The sequence below is a fragment of the Coregonus clupeaformis genome, chromosome 8, assembly GCF_020615455.1.
Source record: "Coregonus clupeaformis isolate EN_2021a chromosome 8, ASM2061545v1, whole genome shotgun sequence".
NCBI classification, from domain to species: domain Eukaryota; kingdom Metazoa; phylum Chordata; class Actinopteri; order Salmoniformes; family Salmonidae; genus Coregonus; species Coregonus clupeaformis.
Window position 1 is genome coordinate 55,897,178 of NC_059199.1, and position 19,019 is coordinate 55,916,196.

Below are 19,019 nucleotides of genomic sequence, written 5' to 3' on the forward strand. Positions count from 1 at the left end.
AGAAATACAGTGTAGACATTGTTAATGTTGTAAATGGCTATTGTAGCTGGAAACGGCTGATTTTTTATGGAACTTCATTAAATAGTATCTGCAAAACACCAGTCTCAACGTCAACAGTGAAGAGGCGACTCCGGGATGCTGACTTTCTAGGTAGAGTTGCAAAGAAAAAGCAATTTCTCAGACTGGCCAATAAAAATAAAAGATTAAATATAATAATAATATAATATGCCATTTAGCAGACGCTTTTATCCAAAGCAACTTACAGTCATGCGTGCATACATTTTTGTGTATGGGTGGTCCCGGGGATCGAACCCACTACCTTGGCGTTACAAGCGCCGTGCTCTACCAGCTGAGCTACAGAGGACCACAGATGGGCAGTCTGAGATATGGCTTTTTCTTTGCAACTCTGCCTAGAAGGTCAGCATCCTGGAGTCGTCTCTTCACTGTTGACGTTGAGACTGGTGTTTTGCGGGTACTATTTAATGAAGCTGCCAGTTAAGGACCTGTGAGGCGTCTGTTTCTCAAACTAGACACTCTATTGTATTTGTCCTCTTGCTCAGTTGTGCACCGGGGCCTCCCACTCCTCTTTCTATTCTGGTTAGAGCCAGTTTGCGCTGTTCTGTGAAGGGTGTAGTACACAGCGTTGTACGAGATCTTCAGTTTCTTGGCAATTTCTCGAATGGAATAGCCTTCATTTCTCAGAACAAGAATAGACTGACGAGTTTCAGAAGAAAGTTATTTGTTTCTGGCCATTTTGAGCCTGTAATCGAACCCACAATTGCTGATGCTCCAGATACTCAACAAGCCAGTTTTATTGCCTCTTTAAATCAGCACAACAGTTTTCATGTGTGCTAACATAATTGCAAAAGTGTTTTCTAATGATCAATTAGCCTTTTAAAATGATAAACTTGGAATAGCAAACACAACGTGCCATTGGAACACAGGACTGATGGTTGCTGATAATGGGCCTCTGTACGCCTATGTAGATATTCCATTAAAAATCTGCCGTTTCCAGCTACAATAGCCATTTACAACATTAACAATGTCTACACTGTATTTCTGATCAATTTGATGTTATTTTAATGGACAATAAAATTGCTTTTCTTTCGAAAACAAGGAAATGTTGAAGTGACCCCAAACTTTTGAACAGTTTATATGTATATTTTGAATTGTATATTTTGAAACCGCACTATGGATTTTATCCCAATAGCCAGAAAGGGGAGACAAGGAAAGCATTGAACTACTGAAATTCAGCAATGGCAATATATTAATTTTGACAATAGATATTCGGCCGGTTAAAGCAACTGGGATATTAGTCCATCTATTGGGATTCCATAAGTAGAGATGGAGTCCCTCATCTGGGTTCTTGAAGGGCAGATTTGGTTAGATGTATTTTATAACTTAAGATAGAGCTGAAATTGTCTATGATCTTCAGAGCTTTTGAGAGGGATTTAGATACATTGTCTAGATAAAGTAAAATATCGTCAGTATATAATGAGATGATGTGATCCATAGAATTGAGAGATATTGGTGTAATTTCTTTCGAGGCATGACCTATTTCAATAAAAGAAGCCTACTTTAAATGGCAGCTTCTTAACTAGCTCATTGGTATTATTTTTAAAAGCAACATTTTTGTAAATCCAAAAGCCCACATATTTATAGGCGGGAAAGTGCTCGATGAAAGAAACATCCAATGCATTCATGTGAAAACCATCTGAAATATTTCGAAGGGAATTAGAAAACAACATACATTTAGTTGTTCCCGCATTAAGTACCAGATTGTACCAAATCAGATTGCAGCTCTAACATAGCCTGGTCAGCAGTAGGGACAATAGCGTACATAACAGCGTAATCTGCATACAGATGAATGTTACAGATTTTTGCAGATAGACCAATATTATTTATATAAATAGTAAAGAGGACAGGTTGCAAAATCGACTCCTGCGGGACACCTTTAGTAATATCAAGGTCATTTGACTTGACACCATCAGAAGCACACAGCATCAAAGGCCTTGGCAGGGGCGGTGTGTTCATTAGGGCGATATGGGCGACGCACTGCCAAACGGGAAAAGGAAGGGATTTTTTTTCTAATCAATTATATCACGGCAACAGTAGTTATCAGTGTTCTAATCTAGACGTCTGATCTGGCACTAAATGTCCAATCAGGCTAAAGTCGTGCTTCAAATGGCCCCGCCCCTTTTGGGGCGATTTCAGTCAGGTTGAAAATCGCCCCAGAAGTCTCTCATAGACTCTCATGTAAAATCTTTTTTTTTCAAATATCAGAGCTTTCAATACAATCTCTATGGGTTCGGGAGGGCTTGCACTTACGCGCCGTCATACGTAACATAACCATGAACGTAACTAAGAAAAGAGCGGGTAGCAGCGTCAATCAATTCACGTACTACTGTCAAGATGGCTAGCGTTCAGTGCAACTCGATTGTCTCTTTGAAAGAAGTTCCTTTTTGTCGGCGAACAAATCAAAGATAAATTGGCAACAAAACAATTAGGACCTCCCAGACCAAATTTAATAATTCAACAGGTTTCTACTAAAGGGGGAAAGTCCTACACCCGAGGATTTTCCAAAAATTGGTACGAACGAAAAACCTGGCTAGCAGGCTGCGATGTAGCTAATGCAGTCTTCTGCTACCCCTGCTTACTCTTTCACCCTGAAGGCGGCACGGCAGACAGCACCGCTTGGACAGCGACTGGTGTAACGGACATGCACCATCTTTCAGAAAAGATTAAGAAACATGAGCTGTCAAAGACCCACATGGATACCTGTTTGAGATTCTCTGCTTTGGGGAGAGTGAACATTGCCACTCAACTGGATGAGGGATACAGGCTAGCTGTCCGCCGCCACAACGATGAGGTTAGCAAGAACCGCCACATCCTCAGCCCGGCTAATCCAGTGTGTGAAGTTTTTGCGAGTGTTTGAGTTAGCTTTGCGAGGCAAAGATGAAACTGAGGGCTCCACCAACCCTGGTATTTTTTCTTGGACTTGTCAACTTTGTGGCACAATTAGATGAGGTGTTTTATGGAAATGCATATTGTTTATGCAGTGTTGAGGAATGTGAAAAGAACACCCTTGATTATTTTTACTGTGATAACTTATTTTGCTTTTGTAAGCCAACACTTTTGAGATCAGTCAATAAATGCTTCTGGTATTGACTTATATGCTGCCCCTGTCTTCATGTTGTTGCTGGACATATCTTTTTTTAAATGTGTGTAGGTCACCTAAATCATCAGAAAAATTGCCCCCCCTGAGAATTTTTTCAGGAGCCGCCACTGGGCCTTGGATAGGTCTAGAAATATGGCAGCACAGTGATTCCTATGATCTAAGCAATTTAAGACAAGTGTAGCTGCAGAAATGGTGCTATGTCCAGGTCTAAAACCATACTGGTGCACATTAAGAATATAATTTGAAGTTAAAAAAGAGCTTAGCTGAGAGTTTTCCAGTGATTCTAATATTTTTGCAAGGCAAGATAGGCTACAAATTGGGCGGTAGTTATCTAGGTCAGAAGGATCCCCACCTTTGTGAAGGGGGAGGACATGCGCAGCCTTCCAGATATTAGGGATAGCACCAGAAGCAATTGTTAAATAAAAAAATGTGGGTCAAAGATTCTACAATGAGGGTTAGCTGCAGTAGAAAGGGGTCCAGCGAATCAGGTCCTGTGGATTTTTTTTACATCCATTTTGTTTTTGTTGTGCGTAATGTGTGTGTGTGTGTGTGTGTGTGTGTGTGTGTGTGTATCCTACCTTTGGGTCCCTTATATCCACTGGCTCCAGGTGGTCCCTGGGCTCCTGGTCGTCCTGGCGTTCCTGGTAGATTGTTGAACAAGTCAGTTTGGATGTTGGCTACAGCACACACACACACACACACACACAGACAGACAATGATGATTAGACTTGTTGTACAGAGTAGTAGAAGTATTGGTACAAAGAACACTTACACCACTGTGGTATTTCACTCACACACACACACACACACACACACACACACACACACACACACACACACACACACGCGCGCACACACACGCGCGTACACACACACACACACACACACTTGACCTCTAACTTAGAAACTCTGTTTCTTTGGTCTATTAGTTAGCTCATATGGAATATGAAGAGTTGGTCAGTCTTTGGACAAAACAAACGTGGTTTGTCTCTGTGAGTTGCATCTGCCTCTGTTAAAATGTTTGTAGTGAGCAGGGAAACATAGTAGGAAAGTATGAAACGTTTGCACATTGTTGTTCATCCTCATTTGTAGCAAAGCTATCATCTGAAAATCTCAAATATTTTCTCTCTCCCATATGTCAGAGCCATAGATGTGGATACTGTATCGATGTACTGTTTATTTATGGTCCTGCCATACGGGTGGGTAGGGAGACACCTAGTGGCCAGATGTGAGAAAGCATCTTGGATTTGAGCGACCACTCTTCCCAGCTACACTTACAGGTTCTAGTAAAGAGTGTCCTGACCACAGGAGGTTGGTTGCACCTTAATTGGGGAGGACGGGCTCGTAGTAATAGCTGGAATGTAATTAGGGGAATGGTATCAAATACATCAAACACATGGTTATCATGTGTTTGATGCCATTCCATTTGCACCGTTCCAGACATTATTATGAGCCGTCCTCCCCTCAGCAGCCTCCACTGGTCCTGACGGTTAGTTTAGATCAGAACCATGCGTATACATGTAGTTGTATACCTATGGCTCGGGTTTGGAGACTTGATATAGTTGAGGTATTATTTTTGTTTTGTTTGTTTTGGTGGTCTGAATATTGCCATGGTGACAGCAATATCCCCACTCTGGTGGCAGGGACTACCTTCTGGTATGCTAACTTCCAGTGTTTGGCCCTTGGGCCCCATAGTGACGACCAGACAGGGGCTGCTGGACCAGTCTTCATCTCCAGGAGGACAGGACAGGACACACAGTCAGTTACATCCCTCTCTTTTTTATCTTTCTATTCTATCTATTCCTTTGTCTTTAGCTCAATCTGTCTTTAGCTCAATCTGTCTTTAGCTCAATCTGTCTTTAGCTCAATCTGTCTTTAGCTCAATCTGTCTTTAGCTCAATCTGTCATTAACTCAATCACTCTTCTCTCATTCTCTCACTCCTTGTCTTTCCTCTATCTCTGTCTCTCTCATTTCAAGTGTCTATCTTTCTCACTTTAAAAAAAAGATAATTTTTCTCTCCCTTTCTCTCTCTCTCGCCAATAGCACTTCTATTGAAATTAATCAAAAGTTAGACAGAAAAAACAGAAAGTCAACACAGTCACTCAGTACCTCATACTGTTATCATCCCTAAAAAGCTCCATCCCTCATCCATCCCACATGAGACATGACGGATATGATTATACCGTTGCGTAACATACCAGATCTGCCTGGTGGTCCGGGTGGTCCGGGGGTTCCTGGTAAGCCTTGTCCTCCTGGTTGGCCCTCAGGACCATAGCCCTGTCTGCCTGGGTTACCCCTCTCTCCCTTAGGCCCCTGGGTACCAGGGAACCCTGGGCTACCTCTGCGACCTGGGAGAGAGTTGAGAGAGGTGAGAGGAGGAGATGAGAGGGAGAGAGGACGCGAACGGAGAGGATGCCTGCATGCATGTGTGTGTCTGCGTAACTGTATGCATGTGTGTGTGTGCTATGTGTGCATGCCTGCATGCATGTGTGTGTGTGTGTTTGTGCACGCATCTGTATGTGTGTCTCAGTGTTACCATCGCCGAAGGAGTCGCCTGGTCGTCCTGGTTGTCCTGGAAACCCTGGAGCTCCTGCATCACCTGGTTGACCGGGGAGGCCGTTGATACCGTTGTCACCTGGTGCTCCTGCAACCAATCAGAGGACCAGTGGTCAACAGAGGGGATTGTGGGTATCATTAATACAGTTCTTGCTTTTTCATGATACATAACGTGTGTGTGTGTGTGTGTGTTACCTTGAACAGACATCCCTTGTGCGTCAGTGTAGATTGGGGGTCCGGGAGGCCCCTGTTCTCCCTGTTCGCCCTAAAAACAAACAGATGAAAATAACATGTATTTACTTCATCACCCCCTACTGGCAGACTGGAGCCTTGCAACTCAAACCCTCAGAACAAGATGACACAATTCTGATCTTTATCCACATATTATTGGTCTTTTGACCAATCAGATCTGCTCTTCTACCAATAATTGGGCAAAAGATCAGAATTGGGCTGCCTGTGTAAATGCAGCCAATATTACATGACATTCAATTTGTATCAAGTACACAGTCATTTATTAATTTCAGAAAAATGTGTTTTGTCCCTCTTGGCTTACCTTAGGTCCTCTGTAGCCTGGTTGGCCGGGGAACCCTGGACTTCCTATGAATCCCTTTGTGGGAGAGAGATGAATTGGTTCATTCATCTGTTTATAAATCAATGTATTATTTGATTGAAGTGTATAATATGTGTGTGTGTCTGTGTGTGTGTGTCCTACCTGTCTTCCTTGAGATCCGGGAGGCCCGTTAAAACCAGGAGGACCCTGCCAAGAGAGAAACAAGAAGGCCGCCAGAGAATAGTTTAGAATCAGAGTTAAGAATCCCAAACAGCACAACAACACACTGGGTGTATTCCAATAATACCTATCTGGTGTGTGTGTGTGTACCTCCTATAAATCTAAAAGCATTCTATTGGTAGAGGTATGGACTAGTAGGAGTTTCCACCATATTTATTATACCAGTCATTTCCTTTCAAATCAGTAAAGGGAAGTGAACAAGTGCACACTTTGGGATGAAGGAGAGATAATTGAGACATTATCAGACGTAGAAGGAGGTGAGGAGCTTACCCGCCCCCCTGGATACCCCAAAATTCCATTCTCTCCCACCTCGCCAGGATAGCCAAAAGGACCCTGGCAACAGACGTATGGGTCAAACATTTACAACATACTTACTGCTTGCTAAATGACACACTATTCCCTATGTACTCTACTTACTACTTTATAGGGGCAATCTGCAGTTCAAACAATAACAAAGCAACCACCCAGCCACTGAGTTGGTAAAAAGCTGATGGATGGGGTTGGAGAAATGTAGAAATCATAGACAGAGCTATAGATGCAAGGACTGACCATCCATGATATCAAAATTATAGTTTTAACCTTGTATACAGTGGTTGTTTACAAAGGAGTAAAACAAGCTTTATTTTGGGTTTTGATGGGTTAAGAGAATTTATCTAGGTTCATGTAGCATTTATAAGTTATATTCTTCAAGAATGAATGGGTATATATCATGAATTTGAAGTCCAAAAATGTATAATAATAATAATAATATGCCATTTAGCAGACGCTTTTATCCAAAGCGACTTACAGTCATGCGTGCATACATTTTTGTGTATGGGTGGTCCCGGGGATCGAATGTAGCAATGGCAGATTGCCCCTTTAAGGCTCCGGTCAAAAGTAATGCAGTATTAGGGAATATGGTGCCATTTGGGACACACTAACTGTTTGAAGCATTAACAGTGACAGTACATTCTCCATTTTAGTTGAAATAGCATTGCTTATACTCTCCCGCAAATAGCTATTCAATTAAATAAATATTTACTGTCCCCAACAGACAAGACAGACACACTTACAGGTGGGCCAGGTCTACCAGTTGGTCCACGCACTCCTTTGTAACCCCCTTCCCCCTAAGAAAGAGAGAGAGAAAGAGAAGGGGGGAGGAGAGAGATAGAGAGAGAGAGACAGAGAGAGAGAGACAGAGAGAGAGAGACAGAGAGAGAGAGACAGAGAGAGAGAGAGAGAGAGAGAGAGAGAGAGAGAGAGAGAGAGAGAGAGAGAAAGCAGGGAAGAGAAAAGCAAAAGGAAAAGTTACAGAAACAAAATGGAAACCCCACAGTTGTCCTCACTGGAGGAAAGTCCAGACGCCATCATTCAGGGAAAAACAAAATAGCATAAAACAGGTTACATAACAGCAATGACTGATGAAAACGTTTCACTGCTAATGCTTATGTCTTATGTACACTTAGAATAAGTGGTACTAAAGCATCCGATTGACTGAGTATAGTAACATTAGTAAAGCCTCTCTGTAAACATGTGTATGACGCAAACAGAAGATACTCTTCACATAACAGTACTGACTGATATCCGCTGATTTTTGTTGTCTTTCAATGCTACATAAATCCTGTTCTTTACTTTGTATTCTGTGTGCAACAACTGATATAATAACATAAAGTAAGAAAAAAACCAACTCAATAATAACTGCAGTATCACATTGCGGTGGGATGGGGGTGTATAATGGGATAACGGAACGGGACACGGACACTGGGGGGAGGGAAGGGTCGGGGGGCACTTTATGACACTCCAGGAGCCAGCCAGCAAGCCAGCTATAGGTGGGGTATAGTATCACCACCACCTTCCACCACCCACCCCCCACCACGGCTCGACTCCATGCCAGGATGGAGCAACCCGGCTGGGGGAGAGTGGGTCGGCTGCCCTCCTTTCTGGAGCCCTGGAGCTCTTGAACGTGTGTTTCTCTCATCACAAACCTTTGTTCCTTTGTCTCCTTTAGGAAAGCCCACAAACTCCACCACTCCACTGACCAAGGGCCTGCCTGGGTCTCCCTGCGGGCCCACATCGCCCTGGGTAACGGTAACCAAGGGAGAGAGAGTTTTTACATGGCAACACGATGGGGGTTGAGGGAGAGGAGGGTTGGAGGAGAGGAGGGTGGGGGGATGGGAGAGGGGATTTTTTTGGGTGGCGGCAACGGCGGTTGTTGTTTTCAGGTAGGTTTGGAGGGAGGGGGTGGAGGGTTGGTCTAGAGAGAGGAGGGGGTGGGGGTAGTTGGAGGGACGGACTGTGTGTGACCCTAGGAGGGGTGGTAGTGTAGGGGGGTGGGGAGGTTCGGGCAAGGTAGAGTTTGGCGGGGGGATATGAAGGGCCGGTCACTCACACAGTATACTATCCCCTTCCCCTATTACGATACGTTTTTACATCCCTCGTTATTATTCCTTATGTCATCCACAGCTAACAGTACAGCTGCTGATTATTTGCATCATACTTGCTTTGGAGAGCTGCCCAACCCCTGTGCTTTGTAGTGCTACACCACAAGCAGAAGGACATTAGTTTGGCAAGATGGAGGCAAGTCAACATCAGGTTATCTGTCAACATCAACTTTCACCCTCCATGGTGTTTTGTGATACAACTTTCCATAATATATAATCAAGTATGTGGAATAACTGGTGGCTGTCATTGAAATATGTTTTTTGTGATTCTGTGTCTTGGACCAGCCTCTCGTCCCCTCTCTTCCCCCCCGTCTCTCCTCCCTCTCTCTCACCCCTCTGGCGGGCGGGGACCACTGCTCCTGTCTGTGTTACCTTAGCTCCTTTGTAGATAGTGGTAACAGTTGCGCCTACTAGCGGCTCGTCGCCGGGCACGCCTCGGGGTCCTGGCTGACCTGCGTCGCCCTGGTGATCCAGAGGACAACACATGTCAGTCAGTCATTATTAGCCAATCATACGGGAGGATGAGGAGGTTGGAGGTTGAAGGGGGCGGGAGGAAGTTGGAAGGTTGAGAGCAAATGGGGGGATGGAGGAGAGTGAGAGGTGGCGAGAGAGAGAGACGGAAAGAGAGAGGACCAGGGAGAAAGAGGGGCAAAAGGAGAGGGTTGAAGAAGGAGAGGGAGGTGGTAGAAATAGGAAAATAGGGGAAAGAGAGAGCGGGAGAACACATTAAAGAAAAAGAGAGAGATAGGAAAGGTGATCAAATGAAATGAAGATGAAAAGATGGTGAGGAAAAGAGAAAGATATAGAGACTCAAAGTGAGAGTGAGAAGTAGGGGATGAGATGGTGGGATTGCATAAGAGTCGTTTCACCAATTCAGTGCCTTTTGAGAAGTGTAACTTGGTATAAAAAAAGATATACAGTACCAGTCAAAAGTTTGGACACACCTACTCCTTCCAGGGTTTTTCTTTACTTTTACTATTTTCTACATTGTAGAATAATAGTGAATACATCAAAACTATGAAATAACACATATGGAATCATGTAGTAACCAAAAAAGAGTTAAACAAATCAAAATATATTTGATATTTTAGATTCTTCAAATAGCCACCCTTTTGCCTTGATGACAGTTTTGCACAAACTTGGCATTCTCTCAACCAGCTTCATGAGGAATGCTTTTCCAACAGTCTTGAAGGAGTTCCCACATATGCTGAGCACTTGCTGGGATGGCGTATCGCTGCAGAATGCTGTGGTAGCGATGCTGGTTAAGTGTGCCTTGAATTCTAAATAAATCACAGACAGTGTCACCAGCAAAGGACCCCCACACCATCACACCTCCTCCTCCATGCTTCACGGTGGGAACCACACATGCGGAGATCATCCGTTCACCTACTCTGCGTCTCACAAAGACACTGTGTTTGAAACCAAAAATCTCAAATTTGGACTCTCAAATTTGGACCAGTGGTCTAATGTCCATTGCTCATGTTTCTTGGCTCAAGCAAGTCTCTTCTTATTATTGGTGTCCTTTAGTAGTGGTTTATTTGCAGCAATTCGACCATGAAGGCCTGATTCTCCTCTGAACAGTTGATGTTGAGATGTGTCTGTTACTTGAACTCTGTGAAGCATTTATTTGGCCTGCAATCTGAGGTGCAGTTAACTCTAATGAATTTATCCTCTGCAGCAGAGGTAACTCTGGGTCTTCCTTTCCTGTGGGGGTCCTCATGAGAGCCATTTTCATCATAGCGCTTGATGGTTTTTGCGACTACACTTGAAGAAACTTTAAAAGTTCTTGAAATGTTCCGTATTGACTGACCTTCATGTCTTAAAGTAATGATAGGCTGTTGTTTCTCTTTGCTTATTTGAGCTGTTCTTACCATAATATGGACTTGGTATTTTACCAAATCTATCTTCTGTATACCAACCCTACCTTGTCACAACACAACTGGTTGGCTCAAACGCATTAAGAAGGAAATTAAATCCACAAATTAACTTTTAACAAGGCACACCTGTTAATTGAAATGCATTCCAGGTGACTACCTGTCACGCCCTGACATAGAGATCTCTAGTTGGTTTGGTCAGGGTGTGACTATCTATGTGTAATTCTAGAATGTGTATATCTATGTTGGCCGGGTGTGGTTCCCAATCAGAGGCAGCTGTCGATCGTTGTCTCTGATTGGGGATCATACTTAGGCAGCCATGTTGCCTACCTTAGTTGTGGGATCTTGTTTCTGTTTTGGCTTGTTTATGTAGCCATTAGAACGTCACGTTACGTTGCTTTTGTCGAGTGTTTACTTCTTTATTAAACATGTACGCATACCACGCTGCACCGTGGTCTGATCCTTTACACAACGAACGTGACACTACCTCATGAAGCTGGTTGAGAGAATGCCAAGGGTGTGCAAAGCTGTCATCAAGGCAAAGGGTGGCTACTTTGAAGAATCTCAAATATAAAATATATTTTGATTTGTTTAACACTTTTTTGGTTACTACATGATTCTATATCTGTTATTTCATAGTTTTGATGTCTTCACTATTATTCTACAATGTAGAAAATAGTAAAAATAAAGAAAAACCCTGGAATGAGTAGGTGTGTCCAAACTTTTGACTGGTACTATACATATTTCACCAAATTTAAATATTCTGTCATAAATTACTACAGTATGTGCCTACACCGCACATACACAGTGGTGAAGGAGGCACGACAACGACTCTTCAACCTCCCCAGAGGGCCCTCACAGTGTTCTACAGGAGCATCATCGAGAGCATACTGTCGGGCTGCATCACAGCCTGGTATGGAAACTCCACCACTGCGGACCACAAGGCGCTACAGAGGATGGTACGCTCAGCTGAACACACCATTGGGTGCACACTGCCTGCCCTCCAGGACAGCTACAACACCAGGTGTCACAGGAAGGCCAAGAAGATCATCAGGGATCCCAGCCACCTGAGCCATGGCCTGTTCTGCCCGTTTCCATCACTAAGACGCGGGCCGTATAGGAGCATCATGGCAAAAACTGGAAGACTGGCCAATAGCTTCTACCCCCAGACCATCAGGCTGCTGAATAGCCACCCCTAGTCAGTTACCTTTGTCATGCATTGTTGGAGCTCGGAGCTCAAGAATCTCACTGTACCCTGTAATTACACGTGACTATTTAACTCTCTAATCTAATCTAATTTAAGTGCCAAATAAAGTAACAGGGTTGGCGATTTCATCTTAAATCATCTCTAAATCCCTTTGTGACACGGGGAATTGTAGAAATTGTTGTGTACAAAAGGGAGTGGCAATTGAATGCAAGCGTCACATTTTTTTTTAGCAAGCCTTTCTTCATATAAAAAATCTGATTTATTGAATTCTCCGTGTGGTCTATATTAAAAGGCACTTCATTTAATATAACAGGCTTTTACAATTCAATATTGGTTCAAAATTTCTACTTAAAATATCAAAGGAATGCAAAAGGCACCCATTTCGTGGAACAACCCATTAGCGAAGAAGGGGGGATAGGAGTGAAGGAGTAACAGAAAGAGTGTGAGGGAGATTGATCAAGAGAGAATGGTAGAGAGAGAATGGGAGAGAAAGAGGGGGATTGATAAAGAGAGAAAGGGAGAGAGAGCTCTGGGCTACTTTATCTTTCTTCCAATACATCACTGAGAAGAAAACAATTTAGAGAGCAATTTCCTCAGGCCAAAACAGAAAATATATAATAAATGGAATAAAGGGATAAATAACTGACTTTACTAACATTTTTGCTGATCATCTATTCCAAAGGCTTATCAGTGAATCTAACTGTTCCTCTTTCAACACGACTTCCAATTAGTAGTTTGTTATTGTTGTTGTTGTTTGTTTGTTTGTTTGTTGTTGTTGGGGGGTTGAACAACAAGATACATGCAGGGAGGAGAAGATGGCAAGATGGCGGATTTATCCATTGATGGACCGATGGTGAATGTTAGTGGGTCATTCATTCTCACTGGTGGTCAAATTGAATGGATACTGAATACTGAGGCAAAACTCCCATGATGTTCCAGCACCACCATGCCCAAATAAGGCCAAAGGAAAATAACGCCGCACAGGAAGCAGGAGCAAGTGATTCCAGCACCAATCACAGACCACGACACGCCCACCCACATGACAGCTCAGAGATCTTATTGGTGGAAATATAATACAATAACGTGCATTTTATAGGCGGAATAAAATACAATATAGAATTAATATTATTAGTTGGGAATCTTATAGATACAGTATGCTATATGTTACTGTCTGTTTCTACCAACTAAAAGTAGTCTTAGTACAGACATAATAAAGATGCCATTTAGCAGATGCTTTTATCCAAAGCGACATACAGTATGTAACTTCTGTAAAGAGTCCATAAATGATTGACTTTTATAGGGGTGATGGAAAGATCTCGAATAATCTCTGAGCTGCCATCCAACAGTAAGGAAACATGTTATTTTAGTAATGCCACAGGACAACTGTCCATTCCTCCAATTACATCTTAGATTGTGATCTTTTTCGATCAGATTTGTTAGAGTTCAGATTCAGAATGAGAAACAAAATGGCCGCCTACATAGGGCTCTAGTTGTACCAGTGGCAGTACTGTCATGCATTTATAAACACACCAGGGGTAAACTGTAAAATCATTGAAGACAAGATCATATTTTAATAATAGAGATGGAACAAACCAGAGGAGGCTGGTGAGGGGAGGATGGCTCCTAATAATGACTGAAATGGAGTGAATGGAATGGTATCAAACACATGGAAACCATGTAACAATACCATTCCACTCTTTCCATTCCAGCCATTACAATGTGCCCATCCTCCCATACCTCCACCCACTCGCCACCACTGATACTGGTGATATGTTGAGGTAGATGTGTCAGTGGAAAAACCAGAGAGAAGAGAGGGATGAGGGAGGAGGTTAGGAGAGATGGAGAGAGGGATGGAGGGAGGGTTGGGGCTAAAGGGTAATGTATTGTTGGATGTATATAAGGGCCAGGGGGGTGGGCGGGGATGGGAGGGGGTTGAATAGAGGGGAATAGGATGTGTCAAACCATCACCAAGAAAGATTACATGGCATGCACACAGAAGTCAAAAAGACATCCTTAATCATGCATTTCAACCATCCTCAACACGCACGCACACATTGCACGCGCATGCACACGCACACGCACACACACACACACACAGGACACAGCTAGAATAACCTAAGCCGGCTGTCTTCAGTTTGATCTAATTTGATCTACAGTGAGGATAAAGTTGCCAGTCTCCCTCCCATTGGGAAAGACATATACTGTAGATACAAATGGGCACTGTTCAAAAGTAGTTCACTATATAAGGAATAGGCTGCCATTTGGGATGCATCTTATGTCATATTAGACTCTTTCAACATTCTAAAGCTAGCTAGACAAATGATTTACTTTCTAAAGTGTATTTATGGTTGAGCGGAGTGACCAAATAGGAACCTAAAATGTAATAAACTGATGTAATAAATCAATTACTTCTCAATATATCTGAAATCTAATGAGTGATAAGAAGCGGTACATTAGGTATGGTTGGACAGGGTGGTGGGGGGGGTGGAGAGTTCTGGTTGGGTGGGGTGAGCAAATAGGATGCTAAAGACCTATTAAACTGATATGATTAATCGATTACTAATCAATACAATCGAATCATTAACATCTAATAATTGGGAAATCAAATCATTCTAGTTCTGTTGTTTTGTTGGTGCATACCTTGTCTCCTGGCTCCCCCTGAAACCCTAGACTGGGGCTCCCCTGGAAAACAAGAGTGGGTATTGCATTTGGACAACAACACATCGCCCTACACATGACAAGCATTGTACAATAGTATGGATGTAACTATACTGAACAAAAATATACACGCAACATGTAAAGTGTTGGTCCCATGTTTCATGAGCTGAAATAAAAGATCCCAGAAATGTTCCATACGCACAAAAAGCTTATTTCTCTCAATTGTTTTATTTACATCCCTGTTAGTCAGCATTTCTCCTTTGCCAAGATAATCCATCCACCTGACAGGTGTGGCATATCAAGAAGCTGATTAAACAGCATGATCATTACACAGGTGCACCCTGTGCTGGGGACAATAAAAGGCCACTGTAAAATGTGCAGTTTTGTCACACAACACAATGCCACAGATGTCTCAAGTTTTGAGGGAACGTGCAATTTGAATGCTGACTGCAGGAATGTACACCAGAGCTGTTGCCAGAGAATTGAATGCTTATCTACCATAAGCCGCCTCCAACATCGTTTTAGAGAATTTGGCAGTACGTCTAACCGGCCTCACAACCGCAGACCACGTGTAACCACACCAGCCCAGGACCTCCACATCCGGCTTCTTCACCTGCGGGATCGTCTGAGATCAACCACCCGGACAGCTGATGAAACTGAGGAGTATTTCTGTCTGTAATAAAGCCCTTTTGAAAAACTCATTCTGATTGGCTGGTCCTGGCTGCCCAGTGGGAGGCCCTGGCTCCCAAGTGGGTGGGCCTATGCCCTCCCAGGCCCCTGCCTAGTCATGTGAAATCCATAGATTAGGGCCTAACTTATTTCAATTGACCGATTTCCTTATATGAACTGTAACTCAGTAAAATCGTTGAAATTGTTGCATGTTGTGTTTATATTTTTGTTCAATATATATGAAGTCGAAGTAACAGTCTCCATATAAGTCACCAGTAACAAAAGTCCCCAATATGGACTGAATATACATGTCATTTATTGGCAAAAACTCAGAATGAACAACAGACAATCTCCATTATGACAAAGGCAACATGAAGTACACAGCTTTTAGTTATTTAGTACACACACTCCCCCCTATCTGTTTGGTGGTGTCATTACACTGTCTCCACCATAGAGATCCTTATACATTTTTATGGAGCAGACAGGCTGTCTCTGAGGTCAGTATGGTGTCCATATTAGGACAGCTTCAGTCTGAGCAGGACTTTCAGGTCAGGTGTCTAGTGTTGCAGTGGTGTAAAGTACTTAAGTAAACACGTAATACTTTAAAATACTTAAGTATTTTTGGGGGGTATATGTACTTTACTATTTATATTTTTGACTACTTTTACTTTTACTCCACTACATTCCTAAATAAAATAATGTTCTTTTTACTCAATACATTTCCCCTGACACCTAAAAGTACTCGTTACATTTCTAATGCTTATCAGGACAGCAAAATTGTACAATTCACACACACTGGCAGAATCACTAAACACAAATGCTTCGCTATAAATTATGTCTGAGTGTTGGAGTATGCACCTGACTATACGTACATACACATTTTTTTTTTGAAAATCGTGCTGTCTGGTTTGCTTAATATAAGGAATGTGAAATTATTTATACTTTTACTTTTGATACTTAAGTACATTTTAGCAATTACATTTACTTTTGATACTTAAGTATATTTAAAACCAAATACTTTTAGAATTTTACTCAAGTAGTACTGTATTTTGCTGGGTGACTTTTACTTGAGTAAAAAGTATGACAATTGGGTACTTTTTCCACCACTGTAGTGTTGTCCGGTACTTACTACAGGGCCAGGGGCATCATGTTAGCAGAGCATGAAAACTCCAGGCCTATAACTACTGTAGGATCAGGAGTTTTCCCCTATCTAGTGTTGTGCAGTACTTACTACAGGGCCAGGGGGACCGGGGGGGCCTGGAGCACCCTGGAGAAAAACAACACAACACACAGACAGGAAGTCAGTTGGAGAGAAGACTGATCTATTCTATCTATTAGATTCTATTGTAAAATAGAGTCATCAACAGACAATAAGAGCGGTATATTCCCCCAAGTCACTTTAGTCCTACTAACAAATGTGTCGATTAAACATGACAAACACTCGGTGTAATGCGATGGTTGCTATGACAAAGTAGCTTCTGTAATATATTGAGTACATACAGTATATTCATGGTATACTGTATCTAGATCAACATAGACAGGTGTGTGTGTGTGTGTGTGTGTGAGAGCGTGCGTACGTTTGTGTGTGCGTGCGTGCGTGTGTGTGTGTGTGTATACGTACAAGGAATCCATCAGGACCTCTGGGGCCGAAGTCACCGGGACCTCCGTCTGGACCTCTAGGACCCTGAGGAGAGAAACATAACGCAGAGAAGATGGTCAGGAACACAGAACACATAGAACCCTTTGGAACCCGGTCAGGAACTCACCAAATGATCAACTACACCACATATACACAACGAAATACAGTATATTGATGTATAGTAATTAAATGTCTTACAGGTACACCATCCGGTCCAGGCCGACCAGGAACTCCCTGTAAGGAAACAAGATAAACTGTGAGCTAAACAACTGGCCCTAGTTCATTATAAACATAGACTTGGGAGAAAGAGGGAGGAAGGAAGGAGAGTCTGTTTCAGGTCAGACTGACCTCAACGGATGAGATTATAGAAACAACATCATCTCCCTTTCTCTAAACAGTCTCCAGGATAGGAAAGATGAGAGGGAGAGGCAGGAATGTCAAACTCTTCCTGATAACATTCTTCTGTGTGTGTGTGTGTTACCCCACTGAGTCCAACGTATACAGGCTCTCCCTTCTGTCCTTTAGGACCTGTAGGCCCCTGATGGAGAACGAGAGAGAGATCATATCACATTAAAGTCAGTAACCCTCCGGCTGCCAGCTCATTCCATGCAGACTTTCCCCCGAGTCAGCTCAGGGATTCAAACCGGTAACCTTTTGGTTACCGGCCCAGCGTTCTAACCGTAAGGCTATCACCACCACCTGTTACTAGATGACTCTTGTTACAGTCATTTGGTACTGATGTAAATGATAGTTGCTACCCACAGCAAATCCAGTTTGGTCCAACAAGCACTAAACTAGATAATTCCTCTTACAGTACAGAGATACTCTACAATACTGATAATGAGAACAATAATAATATATGACATTTAAGGAGCCTTCAGAAAGTATTCATACCCCTTGACTTATTCCACATTTTTTTGTGTTACAGCCTGAATTCAAAATTGATTAAATATATATTTTTATCTCACCCATCTACAGACAATACCCCATAATGACAAAGTGAAAACATGTATTTAGAAATATTTGCAAATGTATTTAAATGAAATACCTCATTTACATTAGTATTCACACCCCTGAGTCAATACATGTTAGAATCACCTTTGGCAGCGATTACAGCAGTGAGTCTTTCTGGGTAAGTCTCTAAGAGCTTTGCACACCTGGATTGTACAATATTTGCACATTATTGTTTTTCAAAATTCTTCAAGCTCTGTCATCTTGGTTGTTGATCATTGCTAGACAGCCATTTTCAAGCCGATTTAAGTCAAAACTGTAACTAGGCCACTCAGGAACATTCAATATCGTCTTGGTAAGCAACTCCAGTGTATATTTGGCCATGTGTTTTAGGCTATTGTCCTGCTGAAAGGTGAATTTGTCTCCCAGTGTCTGTTGGAAAGCAGACTGAACCAGGTATTCCTCTATGATTTTGCCTTTGCGTAGCAAAAAAGATGACAAGCATACCGATGACAAGCATACATATAACATGATGTAGCCACCACCATGCTTGAAAATATGAAGAGTGGTACTCAGTGATGTGTTGTGTTGGATTTGCCCCAAACATAACACTTTATATTCAGGACATAAAGTTAATTTCTTTGCCACATTTTTTTGAAGTATTACTTTAGTGCCTTATTGCAAATAAGAGTATGAAAAATGTATGCACTCACTAACTGTAAGTCGCTCTGGATAAGAGCGTCTGCTAAATGACTAAAATGTAAAATGTAAGATGCATGTTTTGGAATATTTTTATTATGTACAGGCTTCCTTCTTTTCACTCTGTAATTTAGGTTAGTATTGTGGAGTAACTAAAATGTTATTGCTCCATCCTCAGTTTTCTCCTATCACAGCCATTAAACTGTTTTAACGTCACCATTGGCCTCATGGTGAAATCCCTAAGTGGTTTCCTTCCTCCTCGGCAACTGAGTTAGGAAGGATGCCTGTATCTTTGTAATGACTGGGTGTATTGATACACCATCCAAAGTGTAAATAATAACTTCACCATTCTCAAAGGGATATTCAATGTCTGCTTT

General features: G+C 42.4%; 1 protein-coding gene across 1 annotated transcript in view; it reads right to left on the reverse strand.

Annotated features, from left to right (window-relative positions):
- LOC121571275 (collagen alpha-6(IV) chain) overlaps positions 1–19,019 on the reverse strand; it is a 105,652-nt gene that overhangs the window by 45,711 nt on the left and 40,922 nt on the right. Inside the window, exons 4-18 of the mRNA XM_041882644.2 lie at positions 17,474–17,530; positions 17,191–17,226; positions 16,975–17,037; positions 16,585–16,620; positions 14,667–14,708; positions 9,318–9,407; positions 8,490–8,582; positions 7,578–7,631; positions 6,796–6,858; positions 6,448–6,492; positions 6,289–6,342; positions 5,931–6,000; positions 5,716–5,823; positions 5,378–5,527; positions 3,757–3,855 (exon numbers count right to left, since the gene is read on the reverse strand). Of these exons, the coding sequence (XP_041738578.2) occupies positions 3,757–3,855; positions 5,378–5,527; positions 5,716–5,823; positions 5,931–6,000; positions 6,289–6,342; positions 6,448–6,492; positions 6,796–6,858; positions 7,578–7,631; positions 8,490–8,582; positions 9,318–9,407; positions 14,667–14,708; positions 16,585–16,620; positions 16,975–17,037; positions 17,191–17,226; positions 17,474–17,530 (1,060 nt within the window). The remainder of the gene's footprint in view (positions 1–3,756; positions 3,856–5,377; positions 5,528–5,715; positions 5,824–5,930; positions 6,001–6,288; positions 6,343–6,447; positions 6,493–6,795; positions 6,859–7,577; positions 7,632–8,489; positions 8,583–9,317; positions 9,408–14,666; positions 14,709–16,584; positions 16,621–16,974; positions 17,038–17,190; positions 17,227–17,473; positions 17,531–19,019) is intronic.